This window comes from Balearica regulorum, chromosome 6, assembly GCF_011004875.1.
Source record: "Balearica regulorum gibbericeps isolate bBalReg1 chromosome 6, bBalReg1.pri, whole genome shotgun sequence".
Lineage (NCBI taxonomy): Eukaryota > Metazoa > Chordata > Aves > Gruiformes > Gruidae > Balearica > Balearica regulorum.
In genome coordinates, this window is record NC_046189.1 from 5491613 (window position 1) to 5512633 (window position 21021).

General features: G+C 41.4%; 1 protein-coding gene across 7 annotated transcripts in view; it reads left to right on the forward strand.

The window, feature by feature from the left end:
- Positions 1–21021, forward strand: part of ERBB4 (erb-b2 receptor tyrosine kinase 4) — a 624902-nt gene that overhangs the window by 578187 nt on the left and 25694 nt on the right. For all 7 annotated transcript variants that reach the window (XM_075756027.1, XM_075756030.1, XM_075756032.1 and 4 more), the window contains exons 21-23: positions 15757–15912; positions 18593–18668; positions 20629–20775. In XM_075756027.1, the coding sequence (XP_075612142.1) occupies positions 15757–15912; positions 18593–18668; positions 20629–20775 (379 nt within the window). The remainder of the gene's footprint in view (positions 1–15756; positions 15913–18592; positions 18669–20628; positions 20776–21021) is intronic.

Here is a 21021-nt window from a genome sequence, read left to right on the forward strand (position 1 = left end):
TGTAGCTGCCCTTTAGTGTTATTTAGCAGCTCAAGGGAAAGAGGGTTCAGCATCCCGTGGGTCATTGTGTGCTGGTCTGCAGCTCCCCAGATTAGGTGCACCAAGGCCTAGTTTTAGTCTAGATAAGTGTATGTAAATAGGGCTGCATTTTTTCCTTTGGTAGAACTTCATGGAATTTGTGATCAATGAGGCCCCCTGGAGCTCTTTAGAAAAGCAGTTTTATGAGCAGTAGAGCTGCTGAGAGCTGGTTGCCTATGATTTATGTCTCGTGATTAGGTTATCTGGAATTTAATATGTTCCTAGTGCTAGTTAAAGTATCCTCAATAATGTTTCTCTCTTACGTGGAGTCCCTAGTGCCCAAGAAAGACTGTGATCACAGTAGCAGGAAAACTATTACAGTCTTTCTCCGCTCCTTGCCTACCTGCTTTCAGGAAACTAGTAAGAATGCAAAACTTTTCAGACAAGTGTAGTGCCAAATTGGGCTGAAAACAATCAAAAGCATCAAAAATTACTAGAGAAGGACAGCTGGAAGGATAAATACACACACATCGTGATTGCGCCAGCCTGATTTCTTAGGAAGCCAAGCTAAAAATACGTTTTTAAAAAAAAAGTTGATTAAAATGAAAAAACAGAATGGTCACTCCTGAGCTCTTGCAGTAGAAAAGAATTGCAGCCTCTATGTCCCATCCCAACCCTTTGGTGTGACCCTTAGCAGATGCAGTATAGATTTTGAGAAGCTGATGGTACATTCATTCTGTATGCACTTGGCTAGAAATTTATAAATTCTAATATTTCTAGAATCTGGGATTGGAGGTGCACATATGACCTGTGCTCTGTGTGTGTGTGCTGATGTGCTAAAAGTAATTTTCATAGCAGTGCAATTTGGAGGAGTTGTGCGAGTGTTTTGGAGAGGCAGAACCAGAATTATATATGGGTGTGTTATGTTCTAGTAATAATCTCATGGGCAAGAAGCCAGTTGATAGGTGTCTGTATGTGATCCCAGGCATCCTCAATTAACTCAGTGCCTCTAGAAAAAGAGTTCTTTCCACTACAGTCCATACCACCTGGCGACTGTGCAGCATTTATTGACCTGATTTTTTTATGTTTTCCTCAGTGACACCTTGATTCTCCTTGCCATGCTCCTAAAGAACCCTTACTGTAAACACCTTTTTAAAGGTATTTCTGGTTAGGGGTCATGTTGTGCCTTTGCCTGTTTTAATCAATGTGTTTCAGTCAAGATACAGAAACATTTTAAGCCTGGTGCCAGTTAGTTTTAATTGAAGAAGAGAAAAAAAAAACCAGCATGATTGGGTCCTTAGGGAAATGGTGAGTTTCTACAGCTGAGCCTTTGAAATAGCTAGGCAGTTTAAAAGAGAGAGGGAAGTAACTGTGAATGAGTCAGCCAAGAGATGGAGGTATGGCTGAAAAATTCCAGCCAAGAGACATGTGGAAACTGTGCTCAGAGATTTCTCATATGTTTGGATCTGATCCAAATGAACCAAAATCAACAGGAGACACTTCTGCTTACTGCAATGATTTTACTATTAGCAGACCCTTTCTTTTATGAATCTTTTCATTTCAATACTAAAAAAGAGAAGGTTTGCGTGTCTGTGTGGCAACGTGGCAAAAACAATTGGGCTATATGGCAAGTTGACGGTGCTGGAACAACGGAAATGCTGCTGCAGAACCACAGGAGGAGTGGGGACAACTGCTTAGGCAGGGTGTTAGCAGCCAGTCCCCAGAAGGCCTTGGTCACAGGTTAGAGGAAGAAGTTGATTCCTGCTAAAAGGCCTTTGGCTACTTCAGGCAATGCCCCATGCGTACTCTGTAGCCAGGGCTAGCAGTTTGTCATTGTAAATCATTGAAAAATTCACGGCTGTTGTCTAGAGTGAGAGGCAAAAAGGCATGGGTTCATAGCTGGGGAAAAAGGCCAAATGTGAGTCTTCTCAAAGACAACTTAGGATTTTAGAGGAGCCCAAGGGTGTTAGGTTTTCTGTGCTTCCCTCATGAATTACTTTGCCGATGGTTAAAAACCATTTCAACCCGCTTTGCAGGTTCCAGGTGGGTGCTGTGCAATGGTAGCAGCACTGACCCAAGGCTTGAACCTGTCTCAGTTGTAATTAGTGGAAAAACTCCCCTTTAAGTGTAGTGACTCAGGAATTGAGTCTTAAGACACTTGAAATGTTACTATCAGTGGAAACACACCTGCCCCGATTCCTCTTTTTTCTACTCAGGTCACCTGTTTCAGCTCAGCAGCTCTCAGAATTTCCAATGTATTCACCCACCCACATGCTCAAATCTTGAGATGTCAAAGTCATGAGTCTTTTTCTTTCTTTTTGAATAAATCATGGCATCCATGGCTCCAGAGACAACTTGACAAAAATGTAGCTGTAACTGAAGTATTTGCCGTAGCTGGGAAGTGTAGAGAGATCAACTAAAACAGCCAGTTCTCACTGGCTGAGAAGTTTCTGGGAACTGAAACCTCCAGCACTGGGATTCACCTTAAAAGTTAATGGCTTTTGAAAGCTTGAGCCAAATTTGAATGCTTGAGCCAAACCACATTTAGATATTTCTGGGATCTAGGCAAAAAGATGAATCCGTTTTGTTCTGAGGACATAATGAAGGTTTCTTTTTAGGGGTTTACAACTTCAGAAGTAGTTTCTTCTCTGTGTAGGATTGTGGTCCCTTGGTAAAACTGCAGAACCACTTTGCAGGGCGAGTGAACCAATGTATAGCACAAAATATTACTGCAGTTAGTGCTCTATAATTATCTGAGTCCATAACTCTAAAGGGTAGAATTATACTTTATTTTATGTGAGTAACCTCTAACAAAGTAATGTGAGGGCTTGGCTAAACTTGCTTTGGATGCATTATCCCCGCATCTCCATGGAGTCGGTGTTACTGTCTAGCTAGGGCTGAGCTGAGGTACAGAGGAGGTGGGAAGGGGACAGGTCATGCACTCACTCCAGTGCAGCGAGCAGTGCTCAGCTGTCCTTTACTTGGCCAGTGCAAAGTCACTGGCTGTTGTTTCCATACACTTAAGGAGCATATGGACCTTTCATATATTCTTGGATAAATTATCTGTGTTATAAGCATCCTCCTCAGCATCATGAAGTGAAAAGAAAAAAGTGACAGGCTGTATTTAATGATTAACCCCCCCACACACACTAAAGGCTATTCATTCTTGAACGCACGTAACTAGCGGGGCACGGTGGCAGTTTGACTCACACTCTGTGGGCTCTTACTGTCAACACAGCGATGCTCTGAACCATTAATAATAATGTGACGTTTCAGCTGGGGGGAAATATGTGTCTCTTGAAACCACATTTCTGTCTTCCACCCACCCCACTCCAGCATCCATCTGGATTTATTGAATAAGGTTAATGGATTATTTAGCAGGTTTCTCCAGCCATTATCAGCTAGCACACTCTGTTTATGTGGCTAGCCTCTCCTGTTCTGTCAGTTGTCATAAGCGTCTCAATTAGAAAAGGGGGAAAAAAAAAAGGTATGAAATAGGTAACTATGGTTACTTGTGATGTGGGTTTTTAAGAAGTGCTCAGAAACCTAGTGGCAACAGAGTTTGGAAGTTCAAAGCTTTAATTTATTCAAGAACTCTCTTGAATCAGAGTATCAAAAGCATTTAGAATAAATTCAGAACATTTGCTTTTGTAGAGCAATATTGCAGTCCTAAGCAGAAGCCATCATACAGACTGACTGCTTGCTCTGCTCACGTGAAAGTAGGAGCGGGAGAGGGTAAATATGCCCTTGTTCCACTTTTCTCCTGCAGAGCCCAGCGGCCCTTGCCGTAGAATAGCTTGCAAAAACAGTGGTTCCTAGGGGAAGCAGTTATTCCATTGTCCTGTTGTATTCATTTACACTGAAATGATGATTTTAAAAGTGGTCATACAGAGCCCTGAAGCTCTGGGTGCTTCAGGGGCATCTTTCAAGTAAATGTGCCTACCTCAGAAATTCAGTCCCAATCGTGCTGTCTGCTGAGGAAAAAATATAAAATCATCCACACTTAATTATTTAATGAGAACACAGGATAATGCTAAAAGCTTTTAATTGGACCAAAAGTGCCCTACGAAACATGCGTCTTGAGGTTAAAAACTTCCCCTCTCAAGTGTTACAGGAAGATCAGTGGAATTATAAATGTCTTTGTCTTTTGCAAAGCAGGGAGCTGCTACATGCTCTTCTTGTAGTGTTTTCATCTGAATACACAAGATACTAGCCACCACAGTGTTCCCTGTATGCTCCGTTGACACTGCCCGAGAGCAGGGAAGAATAAGTTCAGCTCTCCAAAGACGTTGTTTCATCTGAACCAACCAAGTACAGCATACAGGGAAGTCCTGTTTTGTCACATATTTTATTATCATAACATGCAACATAAGGTGAATACTGAAAAACCTTGCATCCAGTGCACGCCATTGCCAGTTTATCAGTGCATTTGCAATGGAAAATTATTATCTACTACTGGGTCAGTATTTATTTCCCAGAAAAGCTGTCTAAAAAGGTGGGTGTGTAACTAAGGGAAGATAGGTGTTGTGTTGGACAGGGGATTCCTGAGACCAAGGAGCAGTCCCTGCCTCTGTCCCAACACCAGTGATCTTGGGGAAGTCGTTTCATCTTGCTCCTTCTAAAACACGGCTTTGTTTATTAAATGTTTTATTTATTTATTGTATTACTATGTTTAATAACATAGAGTGGGGGTTTTTATTAGAATCCCATCTCCTGGAAGCAGAGTAAAGCTCTTGCTATGGGAGTGTGCTAGTCTTCGCTCAGCGGGGGCCCTGCCCTGGGCTGGCAGCTCTAGGTGTACTATAAGCTGCTCTATATTTTGTGCATTGCATGCTAATATTACTCGGCTGTGGAGGAGTAGTAGGGATGGAGTCCTGATTGACAGAAACCAGTGACAAAAATGTCTTTCTCCAGCCCCTGCCCAGCTGCTCCTAAACCTGGGCAAATTCGGTCTTTCACAGTAATTAAGCATTCATCAGGTTGCAAGGTGTAGTCTTTAGGGTGTTGGAGAAGAGTCAGATAACTGAATTTGTCAGTTATTGCTGAATCCCGAGAGTGACCTCTGGGATTCACAAAGTGCACTTGTCCCTCTGTTAGATGTTCGCTGGATCTGATCTTCATGCTGATGATTTTGCTTTGTCATGAGACCATTTTCTAGAAAGTCAGCACAGTAACTCTGAAACCTCTAAATGCTTACCCCAAGTCCTCCTGTTTAACCACCTTGAAACAAATAGCATATAATTTATTAAGGGTGCATAAAGTTGAGAATATTGCAGTTCAGTCAGATGCAGGGCATAGCCATGAAAGGTCATGGTTCTTATGGTGTTGTTTGAAGTGCTGGAGAATTTCTAATGTGTTTGCGCTGTGGCTGTGTTCGTTCTGAAACTGAGGGAAAGCTGTGCTTGTATCTGTTAATCTGGAGGTTCCTTATTAATAGGCTGCACACTTCATTGATTTTTAATTAATTTCTGAAGAGACACAGAGGATAAGTGCTGCAGCCCACAGACATCTCTGTACTTATTGCAGTCCACATCTCTATTGATCGCCTGCCTAAGGAGCAGAAGTAATCCATTTTAAATACACTTTCTTGGAGAGAGTGAATGCACTACACAATATACTCTCCCGACTGTAATTGTATTGGCAAGAGGTCAGTGGCTGGGGTGGGGGAAAGGTAGCCCATTGTTTAGTATGCTGCTGGCCTTCTGAGCGCAGGCTTCTCTGCAGGCTTCTTTTCAAGAAAGCCAAGTTATCTCCCTTGTGGGCAGTTTATAACTACAGAGTACTAAGAAAGCACTGGTCACAGCTTCACTGTTAAAGTTGCACTGGGAGCTCCTTTATAGGACACATTTAGCCTGCCTGCCTCTTCAGAGGAAGGAGCTGGAGCTCGTCTAACTGTAGCAATTAATCTAAGAGAGAAGAATAGCATTCAAAAAGGCCTTTCAAATTGCTAATGCGCTGATACCTCTCTCTTTGGTTGGCACTTTGAAAAGCATCAAACACTTTCCAAGAGTATGTGATCCACTGGGAGCTGAAACCTGAAGTCTCTGAGCACTCCCCAAATCAGAGGATAGGTACATTCTTCCTGCTGTCATGCGTAGCACAGGTTACTAGGATTCGCTTTTAAACAGTTATTCACAGTCTTTGTTATAAGGACTGTGTTCCTGCCAGGCTCTTAACTGTAGTTACTTGGCAATGAGTGTTTATTGCCCAGCAAGGAGAGTCTTGCAGTAATAAGTTTGTTATTTAGGCAGTTAGTTCTTATTTAAAGGCTTCTTTTACAGAAAAAGATGTTGTCGACACGTAGTTTGGTTGCAGCTAAAACAGTGCTAAGTACTTCTGTGCTTCCTGGATAAAGGTGAGTTGTGTCAGCGTTAGTGGGCATGGCATGCCTTAAATTCTGACGTGCAGAGCCCAGGCCCTGTGGTACATCTGGGGAAGGGCGTCCCTGCAGTGGAACAGAAATCTGCGTTTGAACAGTCAGTCTTTTTCTTAGAAAGGGGCTGTCTGTAGATTTCTGCCTCGCTTTTTTTCTCTTCCTACATGGGGCAGTGCACCCAAAGGACAGTCTCTTGCGAACACCTGACTGGTTTGTGAGCTCACCTTCAGAAGCCCTTGTGAAAAGGAGATGCCACAGAGCTGGCAGGGAGGCATCTGATGCTAAGTACTTTATCAAAGTGTTGGGGATGACCTTTTACCCACAAGTCCCTGACTTTATTTTTTCCTGTTACAGCTCTTGGTCTGTTCAGTAATTGGAGGGTCAGACACTCTTGATACGTCTCTGCTGCAACGTCTATTTGTGCATCACATCTGTGTTGGCTTAGTGAGGGTATGAGAGGAGCTGCAAAGCTGTATCCAGGTTACTGTGCCCTTACTGGTGATATGCTTATTATAAGCGCAGCTACAAGCTACAATTTCTCTCGCCTCTTTGGGCTGCAATACTGTAAGCTAGGCTGTGATTTTCTTCAGAGATGATAGGAGAACATCCCTGTCCTTTTGAGCATTTTGGGAATAGGGAGAAGGAGGAGGAGACTAATGTAGCCTGTGTCCACACAGGCCAGGAGGCTGGGACACCTGGCCCAAGTGAAGTGGTAACACAGCCAATATGAGACAGTTTGCCCATTGAAGGCACTAAAACTGACACTGGAGAGCACCTGGTGCCCAGCTGTCTTAAGGAAATGCTGTGGCAGGAGTCTGAGTTAATTGCAAAATGGAGATTAAATACAACTCCACAGCACCCTCCTTGGGAATTTCATGCATAGGAATGGACCTTTTTTTTTTTTTCCTCCCGTCCTAAACAGCCCCTGTAGCAGCTGCACAGACGTGCCGGTAGGTGGGACCAGGACTTGGAGGCACACACAGTATGGGCAGTATTGAAATACCTGTTTTGCATCGCATTGCTTAATGCTACTTAATATATTTATGTAACATCTTTCATTAAAAGAACACGAAGTGCTTCACAGACTCTTTATGTTCAGCACCACCTAATCTAGATATCTGCATAATTTGAGTGAGCCAGGGAGACAACTCATACTTGATGCAGGAGTTCAGGCAAAGGACATGTTTGATGGTGACAGTGGAACAAACTCCCTTTCTGGTGATGCCAGAGGAGCTTCAACACCCACCGAGAACAGATAGCTTCATTTTAAGGACCTCGTAACCTAAGAATCATGAACCAGTCAGTTCAGTGGTGACCCGTTTATTTGTGCTTTGAAGGGTTGAAAAGACACTCCTGAGATTTTAATTTAGGATTGCAGAGGGTCTGGACCCATCAAAATGTCTGCTCAGTCCAGTCAATTAAGTCTTGAAATGTCATAAGCCTGTGAACTTGCTTCTCCTTTCATTTCTTTCTATTCTTTCTCCCTTTATGAATCACATGTCATTTTGGAGTACCCTGCATTTTTCCTGTAATTGTCATCTAAACTTCAGCCTCACAGCCTCTTTCTCTCCCTTTTTGCTTCCTGACTTTGTTTTGACCTGTTACGCTTTAGCGTCTTTTTTATGTTGTGTCTTGGGCCATAGCTCAGCAATGAAGTAAATCAGGCTTTAGGACTGCTATTACTGGAAGAAATGTACTTAGCAGCCACATGATGCAAAACAAAGATCTGGTGTAGACTTTTTTTTTCCCCCAACATGTTCTTTTGATGGGAAACAGGCATATTTATACTGCCACAGGTAGTATGTGTCCTTCTGTGGTTGGTATGAAGCCAGCTCATCTAGACTTTGTGCTTCAGCTGAGTCACCCAATGTGCGATCACACTACCATATGTAAGCAGACAGCATTTGTACTTCTGGGTGATCCACAAGTGGAGAGATGTGAGGCTAACCTGTGTGCAAAACATCACTGCTAACTCTTTTCATGGCAGAACTAACTTGAGTTACCTGACAGGGGTTGTATTTGCACTGATTATCTTTCCATAGGGATAGTAACTCAGCTGCATTGGGATCCTGACTCTTAAGTCAAATACAGATTGTCTTGGGCTTGCTTCTGTGCACTCTGAGCTGTTTACACCGAAGTCATTTAGCAATGTTACGACAGGATATGAGAACAGGGATTTATTAGCAAGCCTGAATACACAGCATCCACACTGCTCATGTCCCACCAGCTCGAAGTGCAGGTCTAGCAAAATTTCAGTTGTCTGGTCCTGGTCAGGTGGACAGGTCCAAACTGGCTGTAGGAAAATCCAGCTAGTTATGTCAGCTTTGTATCCTAAGCCTGCATTTAAAGACAGCCAGCTTGAGATAAAAGCATCTTGAGATAAAAGCATTGTTACTTCAAGATACGGCTTGCTACATGTGAATAGCCCATTCCTTCAAACTTAAGTAAACTGTAGAGAAGAGAAACCTTGAGAGAGTGAGCTTAGTCAAAGAAATGTATTGCTCTCACATAAGCTTTCTTTGTCTACTTTTACCAAAGAGAGAGTGTGTTATTAACTGACCCCACATAAAGTAACTGAACTCCTAAATATTTGGGATTACACCACAGCCCAGGATGCAGGAATGGACCTCCCTTGCCAGCTTTACTGGAATTGGATGAACTCCAGACATTATCAGAAGTCCTTGGCAGCTAACCTGGTGGAGGTGTGCAGAGCACAAGGTGTGAGTCCCCAGCTCAGTCTGGCAGCTTTGGACTGAAATTGTTAGCATCCTTCGCTCTCCTTCGGCTGTGAGGATGACCTCCAGTCCCAGCTCCCAAGCAGACCTACATAACAACTCACACCTCTGCAGCTGAGTCAGTGTATTTCAGAGCAGTGTCAGTTTTTCCCTCCCACAGCTCTCTCTGGAGTAACAGCTAGTTAGATGATTCTGGTTGCTCCTGACAACAAAGGGCACCGTGTTTTCCTTGAAAGCGTATTTAGCCCCAGGTAAAATTACACTTTTTCCATGGGGTAAGCGGGGGAAAAGATGATCATTTCAAGCTTTCTGTAGTGAGTCCTGTTATTAAGCTAGCCTCCAGTTATTAGGATGAAAAGAGGGCAGTCTCCAAGGCTGGAGATGAATGTCCATGAGATTTGAGTTGGGCTTGAAATTTTCTTCCTTCGCATACCTGTTTGATGACTCTGCCATGTATGCTGGCTTTGGTGGGTGGAAGTTATTATCGAAGAAAGGCAGGCTGCTTTTAATTTCTGGATGGGTGATCCAGATCAACGTTCCCTCTATTTAGGGAGAAAATAATGTTTATTACAGAAAACAGCAAAAGTCACGCTGGGGAAAGGTGTTTATAGTACATCTGCTGTCTGCTGGTACTGCTGAAATTCTTGGGGCAGGTGAAGGTCTCTATCTTATTTTTTTTATTTGAATGGTCTTGCAGAATGATGTCTTGCATCTTGCAAAGACATGTGTATATACTTTAGTTAGTGATTCAACACACTTCAGTTCATCTCTGGTAATCATCCCAAAGGGACTTTGCATTTAATGAACCATACATACCTGCTAAAATTCTGTCCTGACTAATGAATACCTTTTTTCTGGAAATGAGGTACAGACACCTAATGGAAAGAGCTTTCAGACAAGGCTCATGCAATTCAAAGAGTTGGACATTCCCTGAACAGCAGCTGCCACCTTTGAAACAAATCCAGAATCATCCTCAGTAGGGAGGTGGGACTCTGAAAATTCCAGAAAAGTGAAGGAGATCAAATAACAGCGTCTGAAACAGGCTGTGCTAGCAGCTCTTGCACTCTGAGCTGTACAAATGGAGGCTGTGCTCCAAAACTGCCCTCAGGAACCGGGAAGCAAATGACAGCAGCAGAAAGTAACAATGGTAGTAAAGTAAGAAAACATCAAATTGTGACCACGTCTTAAAGGCAGGAGAACTCAGGGGACAAACCCATAACTTTCCAGAAAAGTTTTGTTTTGCTTTTTTTAAAAATCCCTTTATTCTTTTGTTTCTACCACCAGCCTGCCTTTGACAATACTCCTCTGTAGATGTTTGCAGTGCTGGAAATCCTAATATTTTATGAACCTAATTTGATACTTTCCACTGCAGTTCAGCACTTGGAAAGATCAGGAAGCTGTCCCATGTCATTGTCTTTTCTCCTCCCATGGATTTTTTGACAAAAAGTCTCCTTTCTACTGTCCCACTTCAGTTTGTTGCCGGCACATGTTATCTCATTTTCAGGTCTGTCATTTTTCTCATGAAAAGAGTGTGAGCATACCTGACTGTACTTGAAATGACCATACCAAACCTGTCTATCCACAGTCCTGGAGATTTCACGAACACTTCCCATAATACAATTGGGAAAGACTTTCTTCTTTTATAGCTCTTAATGAGTAACTTTTAGTCTATTCAACAAGATAATTTTTGTTGTCTGTTATTTCTAGCCAGCTTCAAGAGCACACTGATGTGTAGAGATCAGGATTCACCTCAGCTAGTAAAACTTCTGATTTTTTTTCCCTCTAGTTATTACATAGAAAATCATCAAGGCTGAAAAGTGACAGGTAGGAAATTCTTACTGGAGTTAAGCTCCTAGTGGCCACTCACATCTTTCCCATCCACCTCCCTTGTTTGAACAAAGCTGTCTTGGGTTATTGCAAGCCTATTCTTCTACCCCTCGGCAGTGCTATTAGTTTCCCCGATGCTGTTGCAAACCTTGTGTGAAATGTATAAACACGTGGGCCGGTCGGGTTAGTAATTGTGTAGGCAACAATAAAAGACCTTTACCACTAATCGAAGTCCTGGGCAGGGCATTTGTGTCTGCTTCTGAAAGGAGAATTTACATTTTCACAGTTGCATAATCACATGGGTAGAAGGGATCTAGGCTACAGGCATTTTTACTGCTGTGTATGTCTAGGTAAAGATCCATATAGCACGCGTTTATCTTTGTACGTGACTCTGGTACTGCATGAGGAGAAGGGGCACGGTTGTGAGAGATAAAAGGCTATTCCTTACTCATGCTCAAGTTCCAAAGGGACTTCCTCAACTTATCTGTGTTATAGCTGTTTGCAGTGGCTGTTTGACTTCTTGATAGCATTAGGCGCTGATTCACAGGGTGATTTTATGTTAAAGGATCCTAGCAGTAATTGCATTTCTAATGACATTCTCTGTGAGGAAACCTCTGCCATGACTGTGATGAGGAAGTATCAGTGATGGGTAGGTCATGGCTGATTCTTGTGTTTGCGTGAGATGAATCTGGGTTCAGAGATAATGGGACAACTGATCCTTAATGGCTTAATGCTGAACTTGTTCCTTTCAGTGGTTTCAGCATAAAAGTCCCACACTACTGTGGATATTCTAATACATACACTAAAGTGTGCGTTTTCTTATTATCTGGACATTTTATGCTTCGATAATTGTATGGGATCTGCATAGCTCAATTTGGACAAGTCCTGAAGGGAATTTCATTTCCCCAGCCTCACAGATCACAACTCAAATCACACAGCATAGTGTCTTTTGGATCGGCCTCCAAAGTGTCATTTTTACAAACAGATCCCTTTCCATTGTCAGGGTCTAGGGTCACTTGTAGTTCTGTATTATAACTCTCATAAAGTGTCCTCTTGGTTTTTGATCGTGAATTTGTTGGGTGGTGATGGCACCAGCTGTGAAATGCAGAGAGTATTTTTTTGTCATCTTACTTCTGTGTCATGTAAAAAGATTAGAGATGCATATAAAGCACATTTCCTGCCAGGTTCAAAAATGCCTTCAAATGATGATTCTTGGCATGGCATATGTTAGACAGTAATGCTGCAGTGAGTACTGTAGGGTTCCCATTTTGACATTGTTTTCATTCTGCTTGTATAATCTCATTTATTGAAAACATACATGTACCTTTTCTCTTATACTTCTACCATCCACCTTTAAAACTTGTTGGTAGGATATCAGGAAAATCGAACATGTTTACACTGGGTATTCCTAAGAGGATTTACATTTGTGCAGGTCATGGACCTCCAGAGGATTTTGTAGCTGTCAGCCCTACATGGGTTGTTTTTAGCTTTGCAGATAACGCAGGTGGGAAAAAGCCCTGAGAAGCTTGTTTGACAGAGGTGAAGTAAACTGTAAGTACAATGATACACAGACAGCTATTTCTATCCTCTTTCTGTGGTATTGGTTAGGAGCAGTATTCAGGTTGGTGATTAGGTATCCTTCTAATTCATTAGAGAATATGAGGTAAGGTTGAAGAAAATATAATCTTACTAAGACAATATAAATAGTAGCACAAGATTGAAATAAATGGTAAATGAATGAGTAGAATAAACAGTGAAACATCCTAAAGTGTTAGCCTACATGTTTAAAAAGTGCTTGGAAATTAAATATGTAGAGAAGGTAAAATAAGACCAAGGAGGCATGGTTAAGGATTTGATTAACTCTTTCAGTGAAGGATGTTTCTGGACACCTTCATCACCCATTCCTACCATCATTAGCTAAAAGTGCGAGGCTAAAGCCTTAGTACTGGTCATCCGTTTTGATTTTAACAAGACAGAAATTCTATTTCTTCATTTCTGCCAATAGAAATCTGCAATATCTGCATATCATTTCAGTGCTGATAGGTGCAAATTAATCTATTAAAAATGACAATTTCATTTGGGCCTGATATATTATGATACCAACAGAATTCTCTCATGAAGTTCTCTGGGTTCTTGTGTCCTCATCAGATTCTGCCCACAAAGATCTATTTGCAGGTTTGGACCTTTCTTTTCTCCCCGTTACTCTGAGGCATTGAGAATTTTGACCAAATAAGGATATTGGAAGTTATATCAAACCTATGAAGTTTTAGAAGTATTTCTGTTCATTCTAAAAAAATGAGATATTTCCTAAGTAGACTAAACTAAGTAGAAAGGAAGTGTAAGCATCACCTTGATACTTTTTGTTCAGGGAGGAACTCTTTTGCAGTGAAAGATGCAAGACTGAAGAGAGATGCTTAATCCCGTGGAATGTGGAGGAAGAGGTGGTGAGCTGCAGGAGAAAAGTGTTTGGGGGAAGCACAAGGGCACCTGTCTGTTTGTACCTGACTGCAATCCTGGCTTTAAGGGCAGCACTTTCAGGAACTGCAAAGAACCAGTATAATTTTCAGTGTGTAAGGAATGACTACACAGTATATTTAAGAGCACCCTGAAGCCGCCCTTAAGATTAGATTCACTGTCTGTAAGAGCAGCAAAGCTGGACATGTGATTGTGGGCCAGAAGCTGCTCCACAAAGCATTGCAGAGTCCTGTGTGTTGCACACACTGTTCAGCCCAACACAGCACAAGCATGGTGCGCTCTCGGTGGCTTTGTGAGGCACGTCCAGGCAGGTTGGTTGACACCTACCTGCAGACATCTTCGTCAGACTGGCTGCAAGACCCTCAGGTGAAAGGGAGGGACATCAGACTGGAAGGTTGCTATAGTCCACCTACTTCCCAGAGTACTTGGTATGAGCAATGTTGACACTGCCTTGAAGCGCTTTCTGGTTACTATTCAGTGTTAGAGATGTGAAACGGGATTTATATGAATTCCCAATCTGTCTGAATTTTACTGGGCCACTTTTGTGGTTGTTTTTTCTCTATTACACAGTGTCATAGCTATTGATGGTGTTTTTTTCTGGTTGGATTTCTTCAGGTGGTAATTCTTGTGCTAAGTCATGGTGCCTCTGGTTTCATGGTGTGTTGTGTGACTCATGATTATTTGACCTATGAGATTTATTTGTCCTTTTTCTACAGGTTTTAATTTGATGTCAAAAAAACATTATGCTTTCAAAGACTTACAGTTCTGATGTTCAACAGCCAAAAGTATTGATTTGCAGTTGGCAGGAGGGTGTGTTTGCCTCAACTAGCAGTGCTTTTAAAAAATAATTCCATTTGCTTTATGCCAAAGAGTCCCTGTGTCGCCTTTCAAAACATCTTTGTGTTGACTGCAGCAAAGCCTACCACATTAAAAATGAAATAGTGTTTATGCCAAACGTTCTCCCACATGTTTTCAAACCTTTTAGCGGTGTTTGCACTGAAATTTTTCACCTAAAAGCCACAGCACTTCAGAGCTCCACTTGATGCTTTTGTAAAGACATTCACTTTCTGTCAAGAAAGGGCTACATTCTGGCCCAGTGACCATGAGTAGTGGCTTGCCAATACGTGTCATCCTCCTGGTGTGTATGGGGATAGGTACGTGTAAGCTTCTTATGCTGTGAAAGGGAATAAAATCTGGCCCATGACACTGAGTAGTCTGGTTATTTTAATCACTACCTGTGACTCTCTGAATTATCATCTGTGTTACGGGATAATATGATCTCTTTGGTATTCAACAATTACTTTTTAAAAATTACCATATATATTATACAGAGCTAATATATATTAAGAGATACCTTAAGGGTAATTATCAAGTGTATAATTTCATCTGTAGGTTCTTATAATGATGGTTAATGTCATAAATGTCTTTTAATGAAATTATAGGCTTGTAACCCTGCCTGACTATACTTTGCATGTCATATAATTAATAAGACCAAGCTTTGGTGTTCATCTCGGTGTCACAAAGCATTATGTAAACTTTCATACTGGTGGTAGATGGTTAGTCTCTCATCAGACTAAGAATAAGGTTAAGGCCAGGCAGCTTGAGTATATGTTACCTTCTCTTTCAAGGCAGCTGGATGAGCTTGTTAACAAAACTACTTCTAACAGAATATATATGCTCATGAAAAAAAACTGGCCATTGATCTAGTGTCTTACTATAATACTACATGCAAAATTTTAAGGAAGTGAAAAGGCAAGTGGGTTGTAGCACTTGGAATAAAGAATTGTTTTCCTTCTAATCCACTGAGGGTAGTGAAAATTTGTGTCCAACTTAAAAGCATTTGGAGATGGATAAGAAGCTTTATCTTGAATGGAAGACACTTGCCTGGAACATAGAAGAGCTGGGATTATTTCCCAGTCTGGCCCAATTTCTGTGGGGCTCTGGCTAAATTGATTATTTTTCACAGTCTTCAAATTTCTTGTCTGAAAAGTAAGGGCTATAACATTTATTTACTTTGTCTCACATGTCCAGATTTTAAACTTGCTGGAGCGAAGGAGATATCTGTGGGGTTTTGTTGGGGTTTTTTTTTCCATTGGCAATAACCATAGAATCTTATAGAATCGTTCACATTGGAAGGAACCTAATGTCACCTAATCCTACCTCCTGCTCAGAGCAGGGGCAACGTTGAACTTCTGCCCTCTAGGCCATTTTCTTATTGTGAAGACTAATAAGGGAACCAGAAATCTTACATGTCACGAGTGAAAAGTAGTTCTAAAAAAACATATAAGATGTACTAAGATTATTTTACTGTTCTTTGTCCTTCAGGGAATGATGTACCTGGAAGAGAGGAGACTTGTCCACCGGGACTTGGCAGCCCGTAATGTCTTGGTGAAATCACCAAACCATGTGAAGATCACCGACTTCGGCTTGGCCAGACTTTTGGAAGGGGATGAGAAGGAGTATAATGCTGATGGAGGGAAGGTGAGTACCGAACATGTCTGGAAGTAAATCTGTCACACTGTGACAAACCTCCTGAAGTTACTCTTTAGGGCAGTGTATCCCTACAGGACTATTATCTATGTAAGAAAGTCTGTCAGTGACTTAGCAAACTGTGTTGTGACAGCACACATAAAAGCTGCTCATTTTTTGCTCAGTGAGCTTCTCTAGGTGCCAAAATATAATTGTCTGAACAGTTTTCACATTCAGAATTAGGTTTTGTTCATATGTTCCGTTTTGTGTCGTGTTTTTAAGACTGCTGAAGCCAGTTCAAAGAGTGACAGATGTTCTAGGCTCCTGTCAAGCCCCTTTCTCTGGTCAGTATGGACCTCAATAACTTGCAGTCCCATTTTCCCTGAGAAGTAATTTTCCAGAAAACAAAAAGGAAGGCCACAGACATGTTTCTATTTGTAGCATATGAGAGTTTACATATGCTCAGCAAAGAGCCACCTCTTCTATCACACTGGGGCCTGCGTATGCTATTTCTTGCATCCAAGTCTCCAATACCCCACTGAATGCCAGGCCACTAAAAAGCTTACTGGAGGATAATTTTGAAACCATTTTCCCACACTACTTTTCAGCATCCCGCAGAACATCCATACAGTGCCTCACCCCATTTCGAATCCCTTCAGATTAATGCATTATAAAATTCTGAAGGTTGTAAATACATACTGCTGCTGGCTGCTCCCTAAACATCTTGAAACTCCACATTTCAACCTGTCACAAAATCCTAAGGGCTTCTGCCTCTCCTGTCATTCCTTTTCCAGAATGTTCAGTTTGCATTCTGTCTAGTTGCTATCTGTGATGTTCTGTGCTCATTTATGCCCTTGTCTGGGACAAACAGCTGTTGGATGCTTTTCTCCTGGATGGACTGCTGCCTTATTTGTGTGGCTGCTGCCCTTGGCAGATGATGCGTGGGTTACATCAGTGTTTCAGTCAATGAGGTGAAGAGATTGAAAGGAGTCACCAGTGCTTTCCCATTTCCCCAGTAAAGAGACCTCCTGGCAGGGAAGGTGGAGTTCTGGCAGTCTTCCTGATTCCTTCAGTTCTCTAATCCCCTCTTCAGTAACTCCTCTGCTTCGTCCCTCCGTCAGCCAGTGAATGACAGAAAATGAGCTGGTCCTTGCAAACCAGCTGTTTCCTGGCAGCTGTTAGATGGTGTCTTGGACTTGTGAGGCCAGTCACACTGCTGGGACTTCTGGAGTAGGATTTATGCAACAGATGTGTCACCACAGGTCCAGAGAAGCATCCTGTGGAATCTAGAAGACATTTGCAGCTTAAAGTTGTATTGAGAGCACGCTAAGACAGATTCAGACTGGATAAAAGGAAAAACTTCTTCACTATGAGGACAGTCAAGCAGTTGATCAGGTTCCCCAGGGAGGTGGTGCAGTTTCCATCCTTGGAGATTTTCAAGTCCAGGCTGGATAAAGCCCCGAATAACTTTGGTTACAACTTTGGTTGGACTAGAGACCTCCTGAGGTCCCTTGCAACCTGAGTTATCCCATGATGAGCAATGCAGCTTTGCTCCTTCAGCAATTGTTCCAGTTTGGAATGATCCAATCATATTTAATGGCAATGAAAGCAATACATTTCTTCAGAATTTAGTGGAGGAGGATGAACTGTCTTTGCAAGTGCTAAGCCAACCTTTATTGAAGAGTGCTATTTTTGCCATTACTTTATAGGTTATGTTCATTAGTCAACTTCATGGAAGGTATTTTCATAAGGGTTTGAATGAAGACGCACCCTCTGCTTTTACACCCACCATCTGTTCAGATTTTACATGCAGTTACGTACCTCTCTGGTTTATTCCAGTACATATTCCATAGTTCCAAAGTAGAGGCGACCCATACAAGTGCATGCCAGGTAAAAATCTGGTTTTAAAGTCTGTCCATTAGAAATTAATGGACTTCAAGAGTGTGCCTCACAGGCCCAGCACAGGAATAGGAAGCATCGTGAATCTCATTTTAACACCAGCTCAAGAGGGTGAACCCTTAAGTCAAACCTAGGTTTGTGTTTGCCTACGCAGCCTTCTCTGTCAGAAGAGATGAGCTCCCCCCAAGGGTCATTCAGAGCCAAAGGTTAACTTGGGACTTTTTACTTGCTTTCGGGAGCAGTTTTTCTCACTGCAGTAATGATACAGAGAGGCTAAGTTCCTACAGGAAGGCTAAGTTCCTAATGAATATTAGGAGTTAGAAATTAAGCACTGTAAATTCTCCCCATTGCCTGTTTGCTCTGACGATGTTGATGTGGACTGTGAAGTATTATGGACACTACATTATTAACTAGCCTCATTAGAGAGCAATTGAGATCTGGTTTTGCAAACTGTTGAGGCAAAGGAGCTTCTGTATTCCACATTCTCTGCTGCACATCAGATTTGGGGGCATTGGATGTAATTTTTGCGTTGGTCCCATCTTTACACGGGTATGATGAAAAAGTGAATTGTTCCACTACATCTGAATCAGTAAATTTTGCGTGGTATAAGAAGTTCTGCACATAGCTCATCCATAGTTCTCGCCTCCATATGTTTTATGAGGGCAGGAGGGCATTCTAGAGTGCAGGAACAACCGTTTCCTAAGCTGGATAGTGCTGATGTCTGCATACAGGACCTATCTGTACTGTTTTAATGCTATATTTCTAAGGTTACATTTCTCTTGTCTTTCCTTAGATGCCAATTAAGTGGATGGCTCTGGAGTGCATACACTACAGGAAATTTACCCATCAGAGTGATGTTTGGAGCTATGGTAAATCTTCATGTGATTAGTTTAAAAATTTGTCTCTTGTAAAGCATTAAACCAAGTTGTAACTATGTTAAAGATATCCTCTTTTCCTAGAGGAGTTAATTGCAGTGGGTTTTGCTATTCCTTTTTTTTTTCTTTTATTTTTTTTTTTTTATGTGTAACTCTAAACAGCAATTGTTACTTGTCTCCTGTGTTATTTCCCTGCTCACTAAAATACATTATCATGATGTCCCTGCTGGGATGACGGCCGTAAGGTCTGGTCTGGTAGCAGTTTGGCTGATTATTATGACAGAAGAAGGCCTCTTTCAGCTCAGCCACAGATTCATAAAAATACAGCTGCAGGTCATAATTTTCAGCAGTCCTTTGAAAATCTTAACTCTAAAAGCCATGAATGTCAAAAAACATTTTCAGGCTTATGGGACTTTCTGTACCTACAGTCAGATAAAAGGGAATTTGTCATAATACAGAGCAAATACAGCAAGAGAAAGAAAAAAAAAAAGATGAGCTCTCCAAGCTAACTAAAACAAGCGTCCATTTAATTTCACAGGTAACTTGGGAATCAGTTAGACAGATCAGCTCATGTGGACTCCACACACACACTAAAAAAAAAAAAAAAAAGTCACATTTGAGAAATGGGATGTCTATTTACTGTTGTTAATTCTGTTGTCCAGACAAGCTACTGTGCCACATCTGCTGAGCTACCTGCCTGTTTATCTAGTATAGCTATTACTAATAAAATCATGTATACCTTGTAAGTGGAATTTCTCAGCAGTATCTAGGGCTATGGACTCCTATTTGCATTTCCTGTTGCTTTATCATTTTGAAACAAAAAGATGTACAATTCTATTCATTACTCACTTTTACCTGTGGGTAGCAGCAGAAGACACTGTTTGCTGTGACTGCTTAGCGGCCCTCTTCTATTCAGCTGCAAAAAACACATGAGTATTAAATTGATCATGTAAAGCTGCTCTTTCTCCTCAAATTCTGTATACCCCGTAGCACTTAGGAAAAAATATGCCTCTATTTATGAAATCAATTTTAAATCCAGGAAGCCCAGAATATCTATAATCAGAAAGGACAAGACGAAAAACAATTGATGGGTTATAGTTACTGAACATCAACAAAGAGGTGAATGAGGTGAAATAAATATGTGTTTTATACGTATGGTAATTTTCCCCATCACCTTTCACATTAGCATGACAGCTGGCAAAATATGGTTACTGATCTGGAGGCATGTTTAAAATGACCTTTGCAATAAAAATATAAGTTAAAGAAACTGGCACGAGAGCAGCATTTTCAATATTTAAGATTTTGTTTGGGAATGAATTCTATTAGTTATGGTACATGATCTTTATTTCCAGCTCCGATGCCAAAACAAATCCTATGGCGATTCAAAAAGAGAATCTTGATTTTGAAGCACCGCACTATCATAACTCATATCCATAAGGTGATTTAAGGGAAAAAAAAAATACAAATGGCTCTGAATGACTTATAAGGCAAAGACAATGACATAATGTTATTCAGTGCTGTACCTTTGTGGGAAATTGATACTCTTAAGTTAGGGAACATCTGTGGGTTTTTTCCCCTTAAATAATGGAGTACATTAGCCATTCATTTTCCCTTTTCATATGATAAAAGAGCATGATGCCTTCTTGTGTTATTGCATCCATTTACGTTACCACCATTTGTATGTCTTAGACCTTTCTCTTGTGCCTCAGATCTATCATGCCACCTCTTACACCAATAAAAATGAGGGGAGTTGTTTTTGAAGATTAACACAAAGTGCTGTTTCACCATTTTCTGGAGATTTTTAAATAGCAGAGCAAACTTCATTGTTTTTACAGTACTGCTAACGAAGAAGAGATTGCAGTCCAGAACTGGGCCACAATACTGCGCTGTAAGAAATTGTAAAGGAATCTGAGTAGTATGACCTCAGATACTAACACTCTTTTTTTCTGTCTAGGAGTCACTATCTGGGAGCTTATGACCTTTGGTGGGAAGCCGTACGATGGAATCCCGACTCGAGAGATCCCTGACCTCTTGGAGAAGGGAGAGCGGTTGCCTCAACCTCCAATCTGCACTATTGATGTTTATATGGTGATGGTGAAGTGTAAGTAATTGTCGCGTTTAATACCCCTACGCTCAGTGCAAAAGGGACACTGGTTTAGAACATTTGCATCTATAGTCTCTGACAGTGCCGGGTAATAGGGCAGGCTGCTTCAAAACAAAAGTTACCCAAGATATCGTAAATTCCATTTAAATACTGTATGCACATTTTTAGCAATTGCAAAAGATAGGAATTTAGCCATGAAGGGTTGAGTTAGCTCAGCTTCTTATTACTGTCAGATGGTATCTC